At 34.1% G+C, this 21,239-nt stretch overlaps 3 protein-coding genes and 1 long non-coding RNA gene across 4 annotated transcripts in view; 3 read left to right on the top strand and 1 right to left on the bottom strand.

The window, feature by feature from the left end:
- Positions 1 to 246: 246 nt before the first annotated feature.
- LOC307153421 lies at positions 247 to 1,826 on the top strand. Its single transcript, XR_013820149.1, has 3 exons — positions 247 to 277; positions 1,006 to 1,090; positions 1,755 to 1,826. It is a non-coding gene; the product is annotated as an uncharacterized lncRNA (long non-coding RNA).
- vim (vimentin) lies at positions 1,435 to 11,143 on the bottom strand. The gene is made up of 9 exons (XM_079862856.1): positions 10,484 to 11,143; positions 9,130 to 9,190; positions 8,021 to 8,116; positions 6,048 to 6,209; positions 5,262 to 5,387; positions 4,068 to 4,288; positions 2,553 to 2,596; positions 1,967 to 2,049; positions 1,435 to 1,888 (listed from the first exon to the last, which is right to left on the bottom strand). Exons 1-9 carry the CDS (start codon positions 11,011 to 11,013, stop codon positions 1,850 to 1,852), a joined length of 1,362 nt encoding a protein of 453 aa, XP_079718982.1. The 5' UTR covers positions 11,014 to 11,143; the 3' UTR covers positions 1,435 to 1,849.
- A 953-nt stretch (positions 11,144 to 12,096) lies between these two features.
- Positions 12,097 to 19,059, top strand: trdmt1 (tRNA aspartic acid methyltransferase 1). The gene is made up of 10 exons (XM_079863727.1): positions 12,097 to 12,257; positions 12,521 to 12,630; positions 13,355 to 13,431; positions 15,116 to 15,187; positions 16,222 to 16,287; positions 16,882 to 16,951; positions 17,062 to 17,145; positions 17,230 to 17,537; positions 18,258 to 18,445; positions 18,870 to 19,059. The coding sequence occupies exons 1-10, from the start codon at positions 12,185 to 12,187 to the stop codon at positions 18,968 to 18,970; spliced, it is 1,149 nt and encodes a 382-aa protein (XP_079719853.1). The 5' UTR covers positions 12,097 to 12,184; the 3' UTR covers positions 18,971 to 19,059.
- Positions 19,060 to 19,458: 399 nt separating this feature from the next.
- Positions 19,459 to 21,239, top strand: part of cubn (cubilin (intrinsic factor-cobalamin receptor)) — a gene marked incomplete at its 5' end in the record, with an annotated part of 37,199 nt that continues 35,418 nt past the window's right edge. Inside the window, 3 exons of the mRNA XM_079863333.1 lie at positions 19,459 to 19,577; positions 19,740 to 19,869; positions 21,018 to 21,146. Of these exons, the coding sequence (XP_079719459.1) occupies positions 19,459 to 19,577; positions 19,740 to 19,869; positions 21,018 to 21,146 (378 nt within the window). The remainder of the gene's footprint in view (positions 19,578 to 19,739; positions 19,870 to 21,017; positions 21,147 to 21,239) is intronic.

The following is a 21,239-nucleotide window of genomic DNA, read 5'->3' on the forward strand; positions in this document are numbered from 1 at the left end:
AAAATAGTCAAAGAATAGGCCTACTGCAAGTTGTTATTTCATTCATGAACGCAGCTGTCACGGTCATGTTCTGTTTCTTTGTCTTGTTTAGTTTCTAGTCATAGTTTTTCTTGTCACTGTTTTGCCTGAGTTCTTCATTAGTTGTCATGGTTTCTTATTAGTTACACCTGTTCCCTGTTCCGTTGATTATCATGCTCAGTGTATTTAAGCCCTTCATGATCTTGTGTTAAAGTTATGTTTCTGTGTGTAGTGCTTTCTGGTTCCTCTTTATTGAAAGGTATTATAATTGTTCATTCTGTCATGCATCATTCTTGGTTTTCAACATGCACCACCAGACAGCTACGTTTCCCCCGGTATCACATGCAGACAATGCTTAAGACATAGTCCCAGACTAAAATGCATGTCTGAGCTGTCTTAACTGAAAGTAACTTGCACTGACATATCTTAAAATATGTTAGTGCCATTGTTTTGTCTCAAGATGCACACCAGTAATGTTTTTCTTTTCTTTTGGCTTGCTTATAAAAACTACTTAAATGTCCTTAATTGAACTAAGGCCTAATCCTGGCTTAATAAGCCCTGTCTGTGAAACCCAGCCTTTTATTATAGTATATCCTTATACGTTCTCCACCCACGTGCAATTGAAACCAATGTCCACTAGAGGGCAGACGAGTAAAAGACTTGGACTGTAGAAATGGAACGGTTCCATTTACATACTAATGACTTTATTAGGCGATGTAAACAGCATCTTTTAATTACCATAACCCCGTAAAGCTTATATAGGAGTAAGCATAATTGAATTAAAACATGAAGTATTCCAATTGTAATTCGATTATTCCATGCAGGATGTCCACCTGACAGAATATCTGGATTTCGTCAGTCTAAAATAATTATTCAAATGTGATTTTATTTAGAAGAAGAGTTGTTTCTCTTGTTTATTTCAACAGAGTTGTTTTAATATATTTATCCTGCATAGAATCAATGCCAATATGCAAAATCCTTCTTCAGATTGGCATCATTTTCCTGGTCTTTGCCCTTTCCGTTCACCCTCAAGAAGAAATATATCTGGGTTCTCAAGGTCTTAGTTATGAAGGTAAATCATTTAGTGAAATTCATATGATAGCGTGATGACAATTTTTTTAAATCCACTCTTAAAAAAATAATGTGGATGTCTTGCAACTGGGTATTGATATTCAGCTAGTTAAGCACGCAGAGAACTCATTAGGTCTCATTATAATGATTGTGTCCAACAAACTAGCTTTAATTAAATCATAGACATGTTGTGTTGCTCATTTCCCCGATAGATCCTGCTAAACCGTTTATTTTTATGAAGGGGAAGGTTTTTACTGCGCAACAGAGAAGCATTTGAAAAAGCCCCATTTCATTTTGCACATTGAAAATGGAAGACAAATACTGTTAATAAAAAAAGCAATCTGATTGTACCTTAAAAGGTTTATTGAATTTGTGTAAATTTGTTGAAAGTTTGGTCTTATGGTGAAAGAGACACAAGTTCATCAAGTTTTTGGTCATTTGCAATAATTATACACAACAGAAAAAGTTGAAGCAGTGTATAGCTGTGGTCTTCAACAGTGTAAACTACAGACTTTGTGGTAAACATAAACCTGGTTAAAGCTGGTTTACTCAGTGACCTATGTTGTCTTTTCAGCTCTAATACAGCTCTATTAACAGACCACTCTAATCTGGCAATGCAAAAAAAAAGGCACTTTAAAGCTGCTTTTCTTTTTTACTCTTAACAGAAACAACAAAAGAAACTTCATTCTCTTCCTCTTCTACTCCAGCGTGGATCTTCAAGCTCTCTAGTGCCCCTACTGGTCACAGGTACACATGCGGTTCATTCATCATCCTCGTTTTGGGTGGACTCGTTAATTATCTGTGATGATCGAAAGGTCAAATCATTTTCATATAAAAACTTAATATCTTTTATAAAAACTCTTTTCATGCCACTCACATGTCCATCTCTTGTCTCGATGGTCTTTATCACCACTTTCTTTGACTGGTGGTCTATCTTAGGTCTGATTTCGCTCATGGACTCTGCAGGCAGAATATCAATCCAAATATAGTCATTTCATCATAAAAGTGTGATTGTGCTTCAAAGGGTTCACACAGACGGAAGCCTCCAATTGTAATGAATTTTTTCAGGCCAGTGGTTCTCAGCTGGTTTTATGTTAATGTTACTGAACTTCATAAACCCAAAAATATGCAAAGCTATTCACTTGGGCTGAATAGGAAAATTTACCATTTTGATTTCTAAATTAATGTTGAATTTCAATGGTTTTATTCTCAAACCATGTTTATTCCGACTGCATGTGAACATGTATTTGATTTGATATGATTGGATGCAATTTTAACACAATATATGGGACATGAGAAGCATCTTCTTGGCTGTTTTAAAAGTTGATAAGCCTATTTATTTTACTATAATATAATAATTCTGCATGTTTTTTAGTTAGTTGTCATACATTATTTACATTCAGTATTGTTTTCCCTAAGTATTGTTCACAACATTCATAAGGATGATCTGAAGCATACTGTACCTCGAAGGGTTAATGATGTGATGTTGGGAAATGGTGTGGTGATCCTTGAGAGAAATAAAGAGAGAAATGATGTGTAAAAACCAATGTCAAGTCAAAAATATATTCTGATAGTCAAGTCTTACATTTCCACTCAGTATTTTTTCCCCCATTAAAAAGTTTTAGCCCTAAAGAACTAAATAGTACTTTTGAAAGATATAGCCTAATTATATATTTATTTACATTATAGGCCACTTTAAGAGCTGACATGTTGAGATCAAGTGACCAGCTGAATACTATTCACTTTATCTTTTGCTCACAGAATATTAATTTTAATTATAATAAAATTGTCTAGTTAACAGGGTTAAAAATGCTTTCATTAGTTCTAGTTTTAGTTAATGATAATGTCAACTGAAACTAAAACTGATAAAAACCTTTTTTGTCAATTGAAATAAAACTGAAATAAAAAAAATATATAAGTATTAATGAAAAAATGTTTAGAAACTAAAACTGAACTGAAATTATAACTGGAAAAAATTAAACCTAAATAGTAATATTTTAAAAACTAAAAAAAATGTCAAAAACATTTATCAAAATTACTAATAATTTAATTAAAATTAAATAGAAAACTGAAAATATAAAAATAAAAGCTCATTCACAATATTAATAAAACGTATATAAATAGTAAATGTTAATTGCTGCAGTCTATTAATATTTTTTTTAGGGCTGTCAAACGATTAATCGCGATTAATCGCATCCAAAATAAAAGTTTGTGTTTACATAATACATGTGTGTGTAGGTGTATAATTATTTTCTATATATAAATACACACACATGCATGTATATATTTAAGAAATATTTGCATGTATATACTGTGTATATATATTTATATTATATATATAATTTATATTATATATAAATATTTTAGATATAAATAACACATTTTTCTTAAATATATATGCATGTGTGTGTATTTATATATAGAAAATAATTATACACCTACACACACATGTATTATGTAAACACAAACTTTTATTTTGGATGCGATTAATCGCGATTAATCGTTTGACAGCCCTAATTTTTTTTTATTCATTTGAATGAATTATTTAAAAAACAATGGTTTGAATGAATGATTCAATGACTCACTCATAAAGACTACTGGATGAATCAGCGTTTTTGAATCAGCTATTGTTTTCATGATGCTGCATTTATTCCACATACCCCTGGTTTCACAGACAGGGCTTAAGACTAGTCCTAGACTAAAATGTAAGTCTGAGCTGTTTCCACTGAAATAAACTTGCACTGACTGATCTTAAAAATATATCAGTGCCTTTTTAGTTTTAAGATGCACATCGGTAATGTTTTTTTCTAAGCATGTTTATAAAAATTACTTAAATGTCCTAATTGATCTATGGTCTAATCCTGGCTTAGTCTAAGCCCTGTCTGTGAAACCGGGCCTAAGTGTCATTATACTGTAAGTCCATGTTAAGTGCACCTTTAAAGAAAACATACTATAAACATGCACAAGCAAGAATTCACCTGCTTTCTTCCCCTTCCAGCAGCTTCCTGTAGGTGGCGATCTCAATATCCAGGGCCATTTTAACATTCAGCAGATCCTGGTATTCCCGTAGATGACGCGCCATCTCATCCTTCATGTTACGGATATCCTCCTCTAGATGGCCGATGGTGTCCTGGTAACCGGATGCCTCCATGGAAAAGTTATCTTCCATCTCTCTCATCTGACGCTCCATGGACTCATTCTGAAATGATGGATCCGATAATTTGACATTTGAGCAGCCATAATATAAAGCACTTTAATAAATGCTAATCAGGGTTATTATAGTTAACTAAAACCATAAAAAAAATTGTCATTTAATAATAAATAAAATAGTGCTGTCAAATCGATTAATCGCGATTAATCGCATCTAACATAAAAGTTTGTGCTTATATATGTGTACACACACAGACATATGTATATATATATATATATATATATATATACACAGACACACAAATATATATAATATATATAAGTATAATAATATATATACACAAACCTTTATGTTAGATGCGATTAATCGCGATTAATCAATTTGACAGCAAATTTATTTTATTTCAGCTAGTTGCCATTGCAGCATTTCTCATTTTCATTTAGTTTAACTTGATGTATTTTATATATATATATATAAACTAAAACTGAAATAAAATAAATAAAAACTATACACATGAAACAAAACCAAAACTTTAAATACGATTAAAATGAAAACAGAAAATGTAAAATCGAATTTAAAATATGAATTGAAACTATAATCCCAGCTAACAAAGATATGTTCTAAGATCATTTTGCTAATATTCTCATATAATATTATAAAAAAAATTCTTGGTTATGCGAACGTTAAAGGAACATTCCGTTTGATCTTTCTTCAAACATTTTGGAAGTGTTACTTTTGAATGTTCGCGGAACATTCCGAAACAAGTAGTCACATGTAAAAAATGTTAGACAAATGTCTAACTAAAATATTTCAGTACAAAACACTCCATGAACTATTTATAAATAACGTTTTTGTGATGTTTTGAGAACATTATTAAAGACCAGATAACTTTTAACTAACATTCTATTAATGTTACTGGAACGTTACTATGGTGTTCTGAGAACGTTCCCTGTTAGCTTGTATGTTATCTCAATGATCCTAAAATAACACTGATGTTAATATAATCTTCTCCAGTACTCACAGTTCCTTTAAGAGCTTCTAAGTCGCAGGTGAGAGACTGAAGCTGGCGACGGTAGTCATTGGCCTCCTGCTTGGCCAGACGCATCGCGTCGTTGTTGCGGGCAGCAGCTTCTGACAGGTCAGCAAACTACAAAGAAAGAGAAAGTCCAAGATTAGGATAAAGATAAAGCTCCATCTGCCTCTCTCTTTTGTTTTCTGTTTACCACTGAATGACACTGATTGTGCTACTTTCAAGTTTGAAGATCTAGGCTAATAGATCAATAGGTCCATTAGGAAGATCAATACTGTGACACAAGAGCAGATGGTCTCGAAATCCACACAAGCCTCTGCGTCGACCATCTGCCACGTCTGAGATGATACTTACTCATTCCTGAAACATCTCACACTGTCTTACAAGATCAGCAGCACTTCCACTCACAATAATGCTAAATGATCCTTTGTTTTATTGTTTCATTGTTCATTTGTTGCTCTTTAGTATCTCAGGAGATTTAATAGATGGTTAATTTGGAGAAATATAAATACACATTTTTACAGTAGTTAAACACCTCAAACATGCATTTAAGCCTTGTCTGTGAAACGTATGGTAAATGTAGTAATGTTACTGAAATACACAGGCCTAACAACATGTGGTTGGCACAAAACATGTTTATTTTTGCTGATCTGATTTGAAATTGGTTGCACAACTTTAGATATAGAGAAAGATATGGAATATGGGAAAGTTTTTTCCTTATTATAAAAATGACTTTTATATTGTTATGGTGGAAAAACGATTAGCTGAGATACTGACCTTGGATTTGTACCATTCCTCAGATTCCTGGATGTTCCTGGAAGCCAGAGTCTCGTACTGCTGCCGAACATCTTTCAGGGCAGCGGTGAGGTCAGGTTTGGACACTTCCATATCAATCTGCACATGCTGCTCCTGCATCTGGATCTGGAGTTCGGCAAGTTCCTGAGGAGTTGTCGGAAAAAATCACTTGAACAATCCAAATGCACAAGTTTGTACCGTTCAAAAGTTTGGGGTCTGAAAAGAAGTCCCTTTACGCTCACTAAGGCTGCATTTGGTTGATCAAAAATACAGTAAAAACAATAATATTGTGAAATATTTTTCATATTTAATGTTTTAATGTAATTTATTGCTGTAATGGAAAAGCTGAAATTTCAGCATAATTACTCCAGTCTTCAGTGTCACATGATCATTCTAACATGCTGATTTGATGCTCAAGAATTATTTCTTATTATTATAAATATTGAAAACACTTTATGTGGAAACTGTGATGCACTTTTTTCAGGATTCTTTGATGAATGGAGTTCAAAAGAACTGCAGATAACATTAAAAATGTCTTTACTGTCACTTTTTTTATCAATTTAGTGCATCATTGCAGAATAAAGTATTAAAAAAAAATACTTTACTGACCCCAAACTTTTTAGTGTAGATGTCATTTTTAGTTTTTTGATTTGAATGCAAACAGAACAAATATGACTGAAATAAAGTAGCGATAGTTTATTAGCCCTGAACTAATGTACGTCCTGATCCTGAAACAATGTCTCAGCTTTATTCTCTTGGAATTACTCCCGTTTCCACAACCCATTTAATCACTATGGCAGCCGGTCACACATGCCTGACAATCCCCTGATATTAACAAGCCCAACAAAAGAGTCAGTCGGCCAGAAAACCAGGACTGTGAGCAGAAGAGTTGAATTCCCAGAGGAAATTCAATTCATTTTATTTTATCTTTTAATAGCTCAGGGGATTCTGAGTTGTTTCTTTTAAGTGTCAGCTTTGTCTCAGATGCTTCGCCTTCTAGATCTATAAACATAATGTGGATAGTATTGCTCAGATAATTTGGTCCCGGAAGAATCGGAAGATAAATGTTTGAATTCATCTCTCATTTTTGATTGCATGTCTTGGCAAATCTGAGACATGACTGATATCTATTCTGAGACGCATGGGGTCTTTTTCTCAGGAGAAAAACTGTGAAAATTGTCATTTGCATTTAATGTTATTGTCATCAAGGAGAAACAAGTGAGATATTAAAGGGGTGGTTGATCATGATTTCACTTTTCTAACTTTAGTTAGTGTGTAATGTTGCTGTTTGAGCATTAACAACATCTGCAAAGTCAATGCTCAAAAGTCAAAGCAAAGGAAGATATTTGCTTTTAAAGAAATCGCTTTTTAAGGACTACAACAAATGGCTGGTAGGAACTACATGACATTCCTCACGGGTTAGTGACATCACCAACCCTAGAATTTACATAAACCCCGCCCCCTGAACACGATTTATAGATTATCACGACAGAATATGCTAATCAATGACTAGAAGATAACTACACATAAGCTTCATAAATTCATCAACTAACCATTCAGAAATGTCCTGTTGCTTCTACATGTTGTCACTTCTTCTAGAGTCTCTCCATCATTGTCTAACTCCGGTTTGAACATAAAAGGCTAAAAGTGTTTGAAATTTTCAGTGCATGTCTGTGTTGAGTGCAAGCTGTTGAAGCTCCGCCCTCTGTGCCGGGAGCAGCAGCTCATTTACATTTAAAGGGACACACACAAAAACGGTGCGTTTTTGCTCACCCTCAAAAAGTGACAATTTTAACATGCTATATAAAAATATCTGTGGTGTATTTTGAGCTAAAACTTCACAGACACACTCTCGGGACATCAAAGACTTATTTTACATCTTGTGAAAAGGGCGTTATACCACCCCTTTAAAGAGATCTCATTTTTGATGTTTCTGTCTCCAGGTGGTTCAGTACCTCATCGTGAAGCTTCCTCAAGAAAGCGATCTCTTCTATCAAGGACTCCACCTTTCTCTCCAGGTCCAGTCGTGCCAGGGAGGCGTTATCAACATCCTGTGGGCGTAACACATGTAAAATATATCAATTATGTGACAACCTAGGAGACATCTCTCCTAAAAATATTGGGTTACACTTTGTTTTAAGGTGTCCGTGCTACAGTGTAATTATACATTTAATTACTGAGTAATACTACATGTACTTACTATAGGGTTAGGGTTAAGAATAGGGGTTGGTTTAGGGTTAGTTGCATGTAATTGTGCATAATTTATAGTTATTACTACAGTAACTACATGTAACAAGGACACTGTAAATCAAATGTTGTTTTAAACTTGTGCTTCCTTGACATCATCTGAATTCCACACAGTTCCTTTTTTCATTCTTCTATTTCTCTGCACTAAAATAATCACATTATACACTACACTTCTTTTTTACTCTGGTCTTCATTGTCACATGATCCTTCAGAAATCATTCAAATATGCTGATTTGCTGCTCAAGAAACATTTCTTACTTTTATCAATGCTGAAAACAGTTGTGATTTAATCATTTATAATACTATAAATGTCTGTCACTTTTGATCAATTTAATGCATCCTTTCAGAATAAAAGTATTTGATTTCTTTCAAAATGAAAAAACCCACTGACCCAAAACTTCTAAACCATTCCTGAATAAATTAAATAACAATAGCTCGCCTGCTGCTAATTGTTTGTAGAGCTGCAGCTGGTGGTGGCAGACACCCTTTAAAGCGCACACACACACACACACATCCTCTTCTCTGCGACCATAAGTCACCAATGTCCCCTGGTAAATACTGGTTCCTCCCACTCGTACAACAGTTTGCATTGTCATGAACGCCCAGTCTGCTCTCAGACAAAGCTCTCTTTTCAGTTGTGTGTCTGAATCTGATGCCGGACAAGAGGGCAGCTTGACCAGGCCTGCACTGACCCTTTTATTGTGAGGAGGCTGGCAAACACTGACTGGAACGCTAACTGATCACATGTAACTGGTGCTGGCGCTCAATTAAACATCAGGCCCAATAATATGTCTAAAAAGTGGTCGTTAGTGGATACCTGTCTGAAGCTCCGAAGACTGTTCTCTGCATCCTCTTTCAGAACCATCTCTTCTTGAAGTCTGAAAATGATATGAATATTTGAGCAGAGCCACACCCTCATAACACAGCCAAACCCACTCATGCACTGGAGCATCTCACAAACGAAATATGTTCACCAGATAAAGCCTTTGATATCAAACTTAAATCAGTTTCTTTTCATTTGCTGTATCAAAAAATTAAACCGATGATGGGTAGTTCTTAATAAAGGAAAAAACATGTAAAGTATCGAAGAGCTTTGTTCTTATGCAGAATCACCTTGCACTGTAAAAATGTTGTAACATGCTTTTATTGAGGTCATAAATATGATTTAATTTGACTGAATTAACTTTTAGTCATTTCAAAGTCAGGTCAGGGAGAAATAGATCCTCAGCAAATCATATTTTAAAAGAAATATTTCACAGGATTATAAAATCTTTCTATATTTTCTTACTAATGCAGTTTTTTTTTTTTATCACATTTCATATTCTGGTGATATTAAATATGAAACTTTAGACAACATTTAGGTTTTATTTGACCTGGTAAAGAAAAAAACTGCCTATAAGGAAGAGCTTCATCCTGAGCGAATTAAACATCATATTACACAAAAACGAAAATGGTAATAAAAGGGGAACATATATTTATGTAGGTGAAAATATGTTATTAAACATGACTGAATCAACCTGACTGTCTTATGCACAAATCATTTGAAAGAAAACTCCGCCTATAAGAGCTTTGTCCTGAGTGAAATAAACAGCATAATACACTGACAATAAAAATAAATGGGGTAACATATAATTCTGTTGTTAAAAAAAAAAAAGTTATTAAACATGAATGAATCAATCTGACTATCTTATGTTACACAGCAATAAATAAATAAATAATAATTTTAAAGATCACCAGGTAGAAATAGCTCCTTAAAATGTACAGCTATTTTCACTTTTTACAGTGACAGTGAAAGAAAATTTAAAGAGATGCTAAATAATGTTTTAAATTATACAGGCTATATATATTCTTTTAGTATTTTAAACAACATTGGATCGTCAATTCCAAAATGCATAGCCTTCTATGTTTTGTTGTATAAATGCAACATTAAAAAAAATTATATAGCTTATATTCTATATATTTTATGAATGCATTTTTGTTAGCCTATTTAATATTAATTTATGTTAAATGCGAAATGACAATAATCTGATTTAGACTAAACCCAAAATCTAGTTTGCAAAAACTGCCTTTATAAAAGTATGAACGTGCACCTGCCACATGTATTTATTATTATTATTATTATATATTTTATTATTTTATTACTTTGATGAGTTTTTGTCAGTTGGACATACTTCTCTTTGAGGCGCTGGATGTCCTCTCCCATATTGTCCCGGTCCACCTCCACTCTGGCCTTGTCGTTGGTGAGCTGATCCACTTGTCTCCGCAGTTCCCTCATCTCATCCTCGTACAGATCCCCGATCCGGGTCGCGCCTTTGCCCCTCATCTGCTCCAGCTCCGCCGTCAAGATCTTATTCTGCTGCTCCAGAAACCTCACTTTCTCTATGTAACTGGCAAACCTGTCGTTGAGATGTTGCATCTGCGCTTTCTCATTGGTTCGGTTGGCTTTGAACTCGATGTTGATGGCATCGGCGAGCCCGAAATCCAGTTTATCGGTGGCGAGCCTGGGCAGGGGCGCGCTGGAGCGCGTCCTCACGCCCCTGCTCATGTGGATGGACGAGGAGGACGCGCCGCCGTAGGACACGCGTGGAGGTGTGCGCCCCGGGCTGCTGTACTGCCGACTCGAAAAATCGGACCGGGACATCACTTCTCGATCCCCACCGAACATCCTTTTATAAGAAGAGGTGCTTGTTCGGTTGGCCATTGTAATCCTTTAGTTCTGGGTTGTTGTTATTGAAGTCAGCGTCTACTTTCACCCTGTCCGGACCAACCGAGACCACTGCAGAGGTTCTGCTTGCATTTATAGTCCACTCCCTATGCTAATGACATAACGGCGCAGGGAGGTTTAGTGACGTAGAGGTGTCGGGGCGGAGGAGCAGATGTGCCCCTTTATAATGAAAGAGCTTATACTACAGGGATAGCTGTAAAAAGATATATAGGCATAGATATAGCCTGTTTACTGTATAATACAGTTTATGTGTGTAACAAATGCAGGTTACCACGTTTTATATTGTATATATTAATATTTAAAAAGAATGTAAACATAAATAAATATAATGTTAGTTCAAATTTTACTGCGAAAATAAATACATAAATACAAAATCAAATTATATACTATATTATTAATGTATTTGGCAATGGGCTATAATATGTTATTATTAAAACATTATTACTGTATTTGATATATATATATATATATATATATATATATATATATATATATATATATATATTAATGTATTTAGTAGAATATATTAGCCTATATAATATTGTATTTAGTAGAAAATGATTAAAAAGAATGTAAACATAAAAAAATATATATAATTTCAAATAATTACTACGAAAACAAATAGGCTACATCAATACAACATATTTATATATTCAAATTAAATAGATCTACTTATTATTAATCTATTATATCATATCATATAATATATTATTATTAAAACACGATTACTATTATACATTATATTAATATTAAAAAGGAATGTAAACATAAAAAAAAATATTTTAAATAATTACTTCTACGAAAATAAATAGGCTACATAAATGCACCATATTTATATATTCAAATTATATAGTTTATTATTTATTTATTATATCATGTATTATTATCAAAAAAGTTTATCATTTTTGAAGATAACGTAATCTACTTGTACTGTAACAGTTTAAAACGCAAATTACATTTTAATGTAAAATTATTATTATTATTATTACTACTACTATTAAGAAGAAGAAAAATAGAAAAGGAAGAAAAAAAAAAGCGGAACGAGTCGCGTATGGATTTGTTTCTAGACGGTCATGTATTCGGGATTGCACATGTGGCATGTCTGAGACGCTGTCAAAATATTATAAACATCATCCAGCAGTGAAGAATGGACAACATGGACCGACTCCGTGTTTTGGAATTATACAGCGGAATAGGCGGGATGCATTATGCTTTACAGGGTACGTGATTTTGTTTAAATCCGGAGCGATTATTGAAACACATGACTGACACAGGATCAGTTGCAAAGTCTCTGTCTCTGTCAAGTTATTGGCACGCTGGTTTGAGTCTCTGTTGTCTGATCCCCACAGGTGTCACTGTTCCCTTACTGTACTGTACATTGTTCTTTATAACTTAAACAAAAAATAAAACAGATTCACTGGAGTTGTGTAGACTAGCTAAAACTCTCAATAACTTTAGTTGAATTAATTTGCGTTTCTTTCAGAGAGCTCAGTTCCAGCTGAAGTTGTGGCAGCTGTGGATGTCAACACAACAGCCAATGAAATCTACAAACACAACTTCCCCAGTACCCCACTCTTGCCCAAAACTATCGAGGTCAGTCCTTGCCCACTTGAATCTTACTTGATTATGTAAATATTAGACACAATTTGTTTGGACGCATACACATAACACGAAATGGCTCCCATAAGCAGTTTTGTATGAATCAGTCTCTTCTTTATACCAATTAACACAGGCAAACAATACATAATTAGTACTTGATTACAAGTAAGATTATTACCACTGACTTTCATAGATTTATGTCACTGTAATCACTGTATTATGTATGCTTGTGCGTATTTAACTGATTTATTGCACTCATAACTACACATCTCTTTTGTAACATCCTTAAAATGACGTTTTTGTACGTCCTACCAGCACACAGTCCCATGACAGGGCTTTTAAAAGCAATATGAGGTAAAAGTGTAACTGAGTGGTTTTTGTGGTGGTTAAAGGTTCTGTGCTTTGTCAGCATGGTAATAATGTACCTGCCACTGGCCTCAATTCAGAAGAATTTACAACAATGGATGGAGATTTGAAAAAGTGATAATGAATATGGATTAGCTATTTAAATGGTAGTACTGTGAAGTAAATTAGTATGTTTATGTTCAGGACTTAAAGCATAAATAACTTAATAATCATAAATATTTTTTTTCTTTATATCATCTTTATATGTGGATTGTTATAGGATAAGCTTGTGTTTTTTAGTAAACAAGGGAGTTTTTGTGATTTTATTATATTGATATTGTTTAATGCTATCTCTTTTGGTTTTGTGTATAAGGGAATGACGTTACAGGATTTTGACAAGCTGAACTTTGACATGATTTTGATGAGTCCACCATGTCAACCATTCACCAGGTGATCTGCGTTTTTCTCTTGTTCATTGAAGAAATAATTCACACAGAATTAAAATTCTGATTTTATTTTCTCGTGCGCATATTATTTCAAATTATATGCCTTTCTTTCTTTTGTGGAACACAGGAGAAAGTTTGAGTATACAGTGATGGTCGTTTTGTTCTGTGCAATGCAGTAAATGGAGACTGGAGCTTTCAATCTTGGATAGGGAGCATAAAAGCATCATAGATGTGTCTCATACAGTTTTCTGAAGCCAAATGATAGTTTATTGTGAGAAACAGACTGAAGTTTAAGCCGAGATGATCCTTTATGGTGCTTTTGCATGCTTTTTAAAGATTGTTTGCCTCAGTTCCCATATATTGTGATTGCATGGAAAAAAGTGACTGATACAAATCTTTAAAATTGTTCCACAATAGAAAGAAAGCCATACAGGTTTGGAACAACATGAGGGTGAGTAAATAAAATTATTTAATTTCTGGGTGAACTATTCTTTCATCATATTAACATCTCCACCTTTTTCCTTTTCATCATATTAACATCTCCACCTTTTTCCTAACAAGCCAACTGTGTTTTAGATTATGGGAGGCACTTCCGGTTTGTTTGGAGAAGTTCCACTCAAAAAGACCGAAACAATCATTTAGAATCATAAGGTTTCGCTACAAATAATCCTTATCTGTCGTTTTGACTGAATGAGCTGTAAAATGTCCTTCATATTATATTTTCAGACGTCATGAGAATAACATAACGCTTGGTATTTTAATGTGACAAGAACGTCTGCTCTTTTCAGTCGCTGCATTCTTTAACTCCTGATCATTCTCTTGTTTTCCCTTTGTATTCCGCTGTAACGGTATGAAAAAAGACAACATATAGTCCGTGTTTGTAGTCTGACCTCTAGATTTAATATATATCACATGAATAATTCAGTGGAATGCACTAAGAATCTCGTTTTTCTCCCCAAATCCTCACACCTCTTTCAAGGGTTGTTTTCACATGGATGCTTTAAAATGTAATTGTCTCCCCTTTTCGCTTCTAATCCCTATATCAGTGTTTACTGGAATGTTTCTAAAGCAGGTAAATACAATATTTATAGTCTGTCAAAATGACGGAAATCACTTTGAATATTAACGTTCCAGTTAATTAACATTTTTATTAAGGCAATGCATGTTGCATAATACATGCATGTATTACTAGATTGATATTTAACATGTAATATTGTTGTGGAAATAATCGAGCTTATTCATGGTCTGTTTTAGTAATTTAACGGAAGTCACTCCCATGATTTGTGCAAAGCGTCATGGCGCGTAGGAAAAAGGTGGATACTGTTCAAAAGTTTAGGGTCAGTAAGGCTATTTATTGTTTGTTTTTGTTTTTTGAAAGAAAGAAATGAATACTTTAATACTCCAGACTGGAGTAATGATGCTGATTGATGAGGCTGAATTCAGCTTTGCATCACAGGAGTAAATTACATTTTAAAACAGAAATGGTTATTTTAAATTACAATAATATTTCACAATATTACTGTTTTTACTCCATTTTTGATCAAGCAAATGCAGCCTTGGTGACTATAAGAGATTTTAGCAATCCTAAACTTTTGAACGGTTGTGTATTACTGCTGTATACTGTATGTCTGTAATGTGAAAAAATCTGCTAAATTGGTTGACTAAAGCTAACGTGTGTTTCTCAATAGGATTGGTTTGCAGGGAGATGTTGCTGACCCCAGAACAAAGAGCTTCCTTTATATCCTGGACCTTCTGCCAAGGTCAGACTGATCAATCTGAGCTCTTATGAACGCCTGCTACAGACTGTGCCATTTCAGCAATCCTATAAGATCATTACAAATCACACTGTACGACATGGATCTAATAAACTTGGGGACGACATGTATGTAGACTTTACGATGATGACGCCTATTGAATCATAGGCTACGACCCAAGCTAGTATAGAAGAATAAAAACGTTATCAGCATGCGCTAGTTGTAATTGTGCACTTAGACAATTGTGGTTTTTATGTGTGTTAAACAAAAGAGGAGGAAGCGAAAGAGGAGAATATGAACGCGGTCAATGCTAGGGAAAAGAGGCCAACTTGGCATGACAATTTTGTAAGTAGGTTTAAGTTTTAGCGCCATGTCGCATTGATCAATACGCCATTTCATGTTGCATTTTTATTGGTATTTCGTAGCAGGAAACACACTGTGAGATGATCATGCTAAATTTCAGTAAATTATCACATGCTATCTTTGGTCACAAGACTGTGACAACTACCGTCTTTGAACCTCTCTCGCTGTACGACATAGGACCATTGTTTAGTCGCAACGACCACAGAAGTCGGCACAATTGGTCATCTTTCGTATGGGACAGCCCAAAATCGCACAATGGGTACCGGCATAAGTCATTGAAATGGTTCTCTGATATTGATTTCCAAATTTGAGTTAGATCTCTCTCTCTCTCTCTCTCTCTCTCTCTCTCTCTCTCTCTCTCTCTCTCTCTCTCTCTCTCTCTCTCTCTCTCTCTCTCTCTCTCTCTCTCTCTCTCTCTCTCTCTCTCTCTCTCTCTCTCTCTTTCAATAATTCTTCCTATGAACAAAGCCAAATTTCCTGGCAACATTCTTTCTACAGTATTTTTGCACATCTCACATTATTAATTCATGCCTAATAAAGGAATAAAGAATTGCTTCCTCTCTCTCCCTCTCCATTTGCCCTTTCTCAAGTCTATTGTGTTATTCCCGAACTCAGCCAAGGTGTTTTTTTTCCCAGAGCGTGTTTGTGAAAGAATGTGCCTCTCTTTGTCCCTGCAGGCTCAGCGAGCGGCCGCGATTCATTCTGCTGGAGAATGTGAAGGGCTTTGAGACTTCTGCTGCAAGGTAACCAGGGCGGCACAGTGGCTTTGAGATCACCATGGTTATGTGGCTATGAGCCAATGGGGTCATGGGTTTCCCCTCTGTGTTACTGTCATGTATTGTGTTAATAAGAATCTTATACAGTAGTTGTCTGCGTATTAAACTGAGATGGATGAAAGTATTTTAATATTGAAAAAGTACACACTTTGGCTTAAAGGAGAAGTTCACTTTTAAAATGAAAATTCTGTCATCATATACTCACCCTCATGTTGTTTCAAAGCTGTATGAATTTCTTTCTTATGCTGAACAGAAAGGAAGATATTTAGAAGAATGTCAGTAACCAGACAGTTTTTGGGTCCCATTGACTTCCATAGTAGGAAAAAAATATACTATGGAAGTCAATGGGACCCAAAAACTGTCTGGTTACTGATATTCTTCTAAATATCTTCCTTTCTGTTCAGCAGAAGAAAGAAATTCATACAGCTTTGAAACAACATGAGGGCGAGTATATGATGACAGAATTTTCATTTTAAAAGTGAACTTCTCCTTTAAAGTGGTCGTATCAATGTTTTATAGTGTCTAAATATATATTAGATTTTCTGTTTTTTTAATTGACAGGGATGCTTTGCTTAAGACACTGAGAGAGTGTGACTACATCTTTCAGGAGTTTCTGATCTCACCAACATCTGTGAGTATGTCTCATCCTTTGACATCCTTGAAAAAGAGCTGTTAATGTCTCTTAAAAACCTCAGAAAGTTTATGCCAGTCTTGTTTTTGTGATGGTTTTTATGGTCACAGCTTGGGATACCAAACTCTAGGCTCAGATACTTCCTCATTGCAAAGAGACCACCAGGATCCTTCTCATTCCCAACATCAGCAGAGGTACTTTTCTGGTTAGACCTATTCTAACTGAGATACCACAATACAGTAACTATTGAATACTAAAGCTTTTTTATCTACTGGCAGATTATAGAGGGTTTCCGCATGTCTGAATCTCCAGACAGTCTCGCTGTTCCACACGATCATCCTACACCTTCTGAATCTGAGAGAGAAAAGACTGGGACGATCATTTTTAAGCTGGAGACTGAACGAGAGTTAGAAAAGAAGAGGAATCAGGACAAACAGGAGCGTGTCCAGAGGCTGCAGGACTTTCTGCAGAAGGAAGAGGAGGACATGGACCGGTATCTGCTGCCTCCCAAAACCCTGCTCAGATACGCTCTACTGATGGATATAGTTCAGCCCAGTAGCAGGAGATCAGTTTGCTTTACTAAAGGGTGTGTGTATTATTAATATTATTATATTTTATTATAATTTATACAAATTATATTATATTATTATATCAAAATTATAATGAATGATAAACTAATTAAAAAATATGTTTATATACGAAAAAAACACACACAAATATATTTTCCTCATTATAATTGCATTTTTTATATATTAAAAGTAGGCCTATCATAATAAATAGTTATGTACTGTATGTGCAAGTGTATATTATATATATATATATATATATATATATATATACATATATATATATATACATAGTTAACATGAAATTTCATTATTTCTCATTAATATTTTTATATTTTAATTATATTTATATATTTATTACATAAATATTTATTATATTTTTTTTCTTTTTCTTTTTTTTCCCAAAAAATTAATGAGGATTTTTTTATATATTATAAAAGGTTATGAGGAAGAAAAACTAATTAAATTGTCATATTTTGGTGTGTGATATATATAAATATAAAACACACACCAAAATATGGCAATTTAACAAAATATTATATATATATATATATATATATATATATATATATATATATATATAAAACACACACCAAAATATGATAATTTAATTAGTTTTTCTTCCTCATAACCTTTTATAATGTAAAAAAAATTTTTTTAATATGTTTTCCTCATTATAATTGCATTTTTAATATTAAAAGTATCATTATTAATATATATAAACTGTTGATTCTGTGTAGTTATGGTCACTATGTGGAGGGCACGGGCTCCGTCCTGCAGTCCTGTGTGGATGTGGAGCTAGAGAGTGTGTTTAAGAGCCTGGAGCTGCTTTCTGAAGAGGACAAACTGAAGCAGCTTCTCCAGTTAAAGCTGAGATACTTCACACCCAGAGAGATCGCCAACATCATGGGCTTTCCTGCAGATTTCTGTAAGATGTTCACCAGACACTAAACAGCGGCATCACACACATTCACCAACACAGCACTGAAGAAAAACACACAAGTTAACAGAAATCTGCTTAACTTAATATTATGTGCATAGACATTGTTTTATGGTATTATATTTCAGACCATAAGCTTTAAAGTCCAGTATGTCATTCCACTGGACTGGAGTGTGAAAAGGTTAATGAATAGCTTTCCATTATTTACTTTTGGCTTCCATTTAGATAATTAAATGTTTCAGGATTCATAATTTGTTTTTTGCAAGAATGCTTTACAGACTATTTTAAAACACTTTCACTCACATTTTCTGAGAACTCAGACCCATTCATACCGTTAATGAATAGTCATAAGAAACAGCAATGTGAAAATGTAATAATATTGTCGTTCAATTACATGTATTTTGTGTTTCAGCATTTCCAAAGCAAATTTCCATTAAGCAGCAGTACCGTGTGCTGGGGAACAGCCTGAACGTCCATGTGGTTTCACATCTTATACGTCTCATGATCTCATAATAAAATTGGGAAATTAGATGTTATATATATAATCATTCATTTTTCTGTAAAGTTGTATATTGTTGAATAAAATATTTTTTTTATACAGTACATTTGCTTCGTTATTATGCCTTTTCTCATTTGATCACACAATACAAATCAGTTACGCTATATCATTTTTAATGGTTATATCAGCTGCTGGTGATTTACTGTGAAGCTATTCACACTCAGAGGGAAAATTAGCAGGTTCACTGCTTTAACTTTGGTTACTGATCTCCAAAACACATGTGACAGCCCCTGACACTCACAATAAAGTCAAATTACCTGCATGCAGCCGAGTTAAATGCCCTCTAGACACTTACATATTCTTTATAAATGATTTTGGGAAATGCAGCGGTGTTAGGACTTCTCAGGGCCAAAGTGCATCTCTGGCTGGTTGCTTTAGGCAGATCTTGGTGTGAAGGTTCAGTACAGTGTCTGATGAGCATCCTGGGACGAGCTCTCTCAGCATGGCATGGACACTGAGCTTCTCCTGGCCCTTCATCTTTCTCATCTTCCTCTCTGGACTGCAGTGTGACAGTGGCGGTCAACCCCACAACAGACAAAAACGGGACATCAGCAGTGAACAGTAAGTATTTTTTTTTAAAGTAGTTTTTGCTTGAAGATGCTGGAAAAGACTAAAATATGCCTTTGGTTTGAGACCACCTAAAGTTTGAATTGTTAATTTGAATGCGAGTTAGAAATTAAATGAGGACGTGCTTTCCAAAGTTACCTGGTAATTGATTTGCAGGCCTCGTATGATATCGGAGAACGGTCACCTCACATTCTCTGCTGGCTACAACAAAGACATTCGCTTCACAACCTCAGGGACGGGAGGTTTGAAGGTGGGAGCAGAAGACCTCGTCCTGCAGATTAATCAGGTGAGTTTGACTGAAACATCAGATATTGTCTGTTAGAGGAAAATTATGGCTAATAATAGAGGAGCTAATAATTGCAAGATACAAGTGAATATTTCTGTTGGTCAAGCATGTTGTGATGCTATAGTGGTGTCAGTATCACTAACATAATCTGAAATTAGATTTTGATAAAAATAAAAAAACATCCCAAAATGCCTTTGAAAATTAATTGATTTTGGGTAACACAGTGTCCTTGTTACATATGTTACATGTACTTACCATAGTAATAACAGTAAATTATGCATAATTACATGCAACTAACCCTCAACCAAATCCTAATCCTACCCTAACCCTATAGTAAGTACGTGTAGTTGCTTAAAATAACTCAGTACTTAAATATATAATTACACTGTAACAATGACACCTTAAAATAAAGTGTAACCTGATTTTGTATTGCTTATTTTGTTTTGTTTCAGTTTTTGTTTTTTGTTTGTGTGCTGCATTTTTTGTTTCATTTGCTTTTAATGCTTTTTTGTTTTATTTTTACTTGTATTTTGTTTTGTTTCATTGTCTTTTTGTGTGTATTTCTGTTTGCTTTGGTTTGGTTGTTTTGATTTTTTGTTTTATATGTTTTTTTTTGTATTTTAGTTTGTTTGATTTTGTTTTGTTTTTATTTTTTGTTTATATTTAATTGTGTTTGTTGTCTTGCTTGTTTCATTAAAAAAAAAATATGTATATATATTATTTATTTATTTATTTTACTTGTATTGTTTTGTTTCATTGTCTTTTTGTGTTTCATTTTTGGTTCATTTTGTTTTAATGTTTTTTGTTTTATTTTTACTAGTGTTTTGTTTCGTTGTCTTGTGTGCATTTTGGTTTTGTTTGTTTTTTTTGTTTAAGTTTTTGTTTATATTTAATTGTTTTTGTTATGTTGCTTTGTTCTGTTTCATTTTGTTTTAATGTTTTTAGGTTTTTTTTACTTGTATTTAGTTTCATTGTTTGTTTTTTTGTATGTGTGGGCATTTTGTTTTGTTTAATTTCGTTTCATTCCATTTACATTCAATTTTCTTCATTCTAGTCTGCACAGATCAATCATTTTGTGTATGTTACTGAAGCACTTTGCACCCGGGAAAAGTTGTAATGAAGCTAAATCAAGTGCAACTCTGTTCCAGATCAAAATTAACAAAGATGACATCAATACCATAAAGAACAGCGGCCCGTCTCAGGAAGTGACAAACCAGCTCAATCAGCTCAACACCAGAGTGACTACACTTGAGTCAAAAGTTCAGACAATAGAACAGGTATTGCTGTAATCATCAAATTCACTCGAGGCTTATTGCTTATGTGATTACAGGGCTCCATTTCAGCCTTTACAATTTAATTTCCGTTTTATG

The sequence above is a fragment of the Squalius cephalus genome, assembly GCF_949319135.1.
Source record: "Squalius cephalus genome assembly, chromosome: 25".
Lineage (NCBI taxonomy): Eukaryota > Metazoa > Chordata > Actinopteri > Cypriniformes > Leuciscidae > Squalius > Squalius cephalus.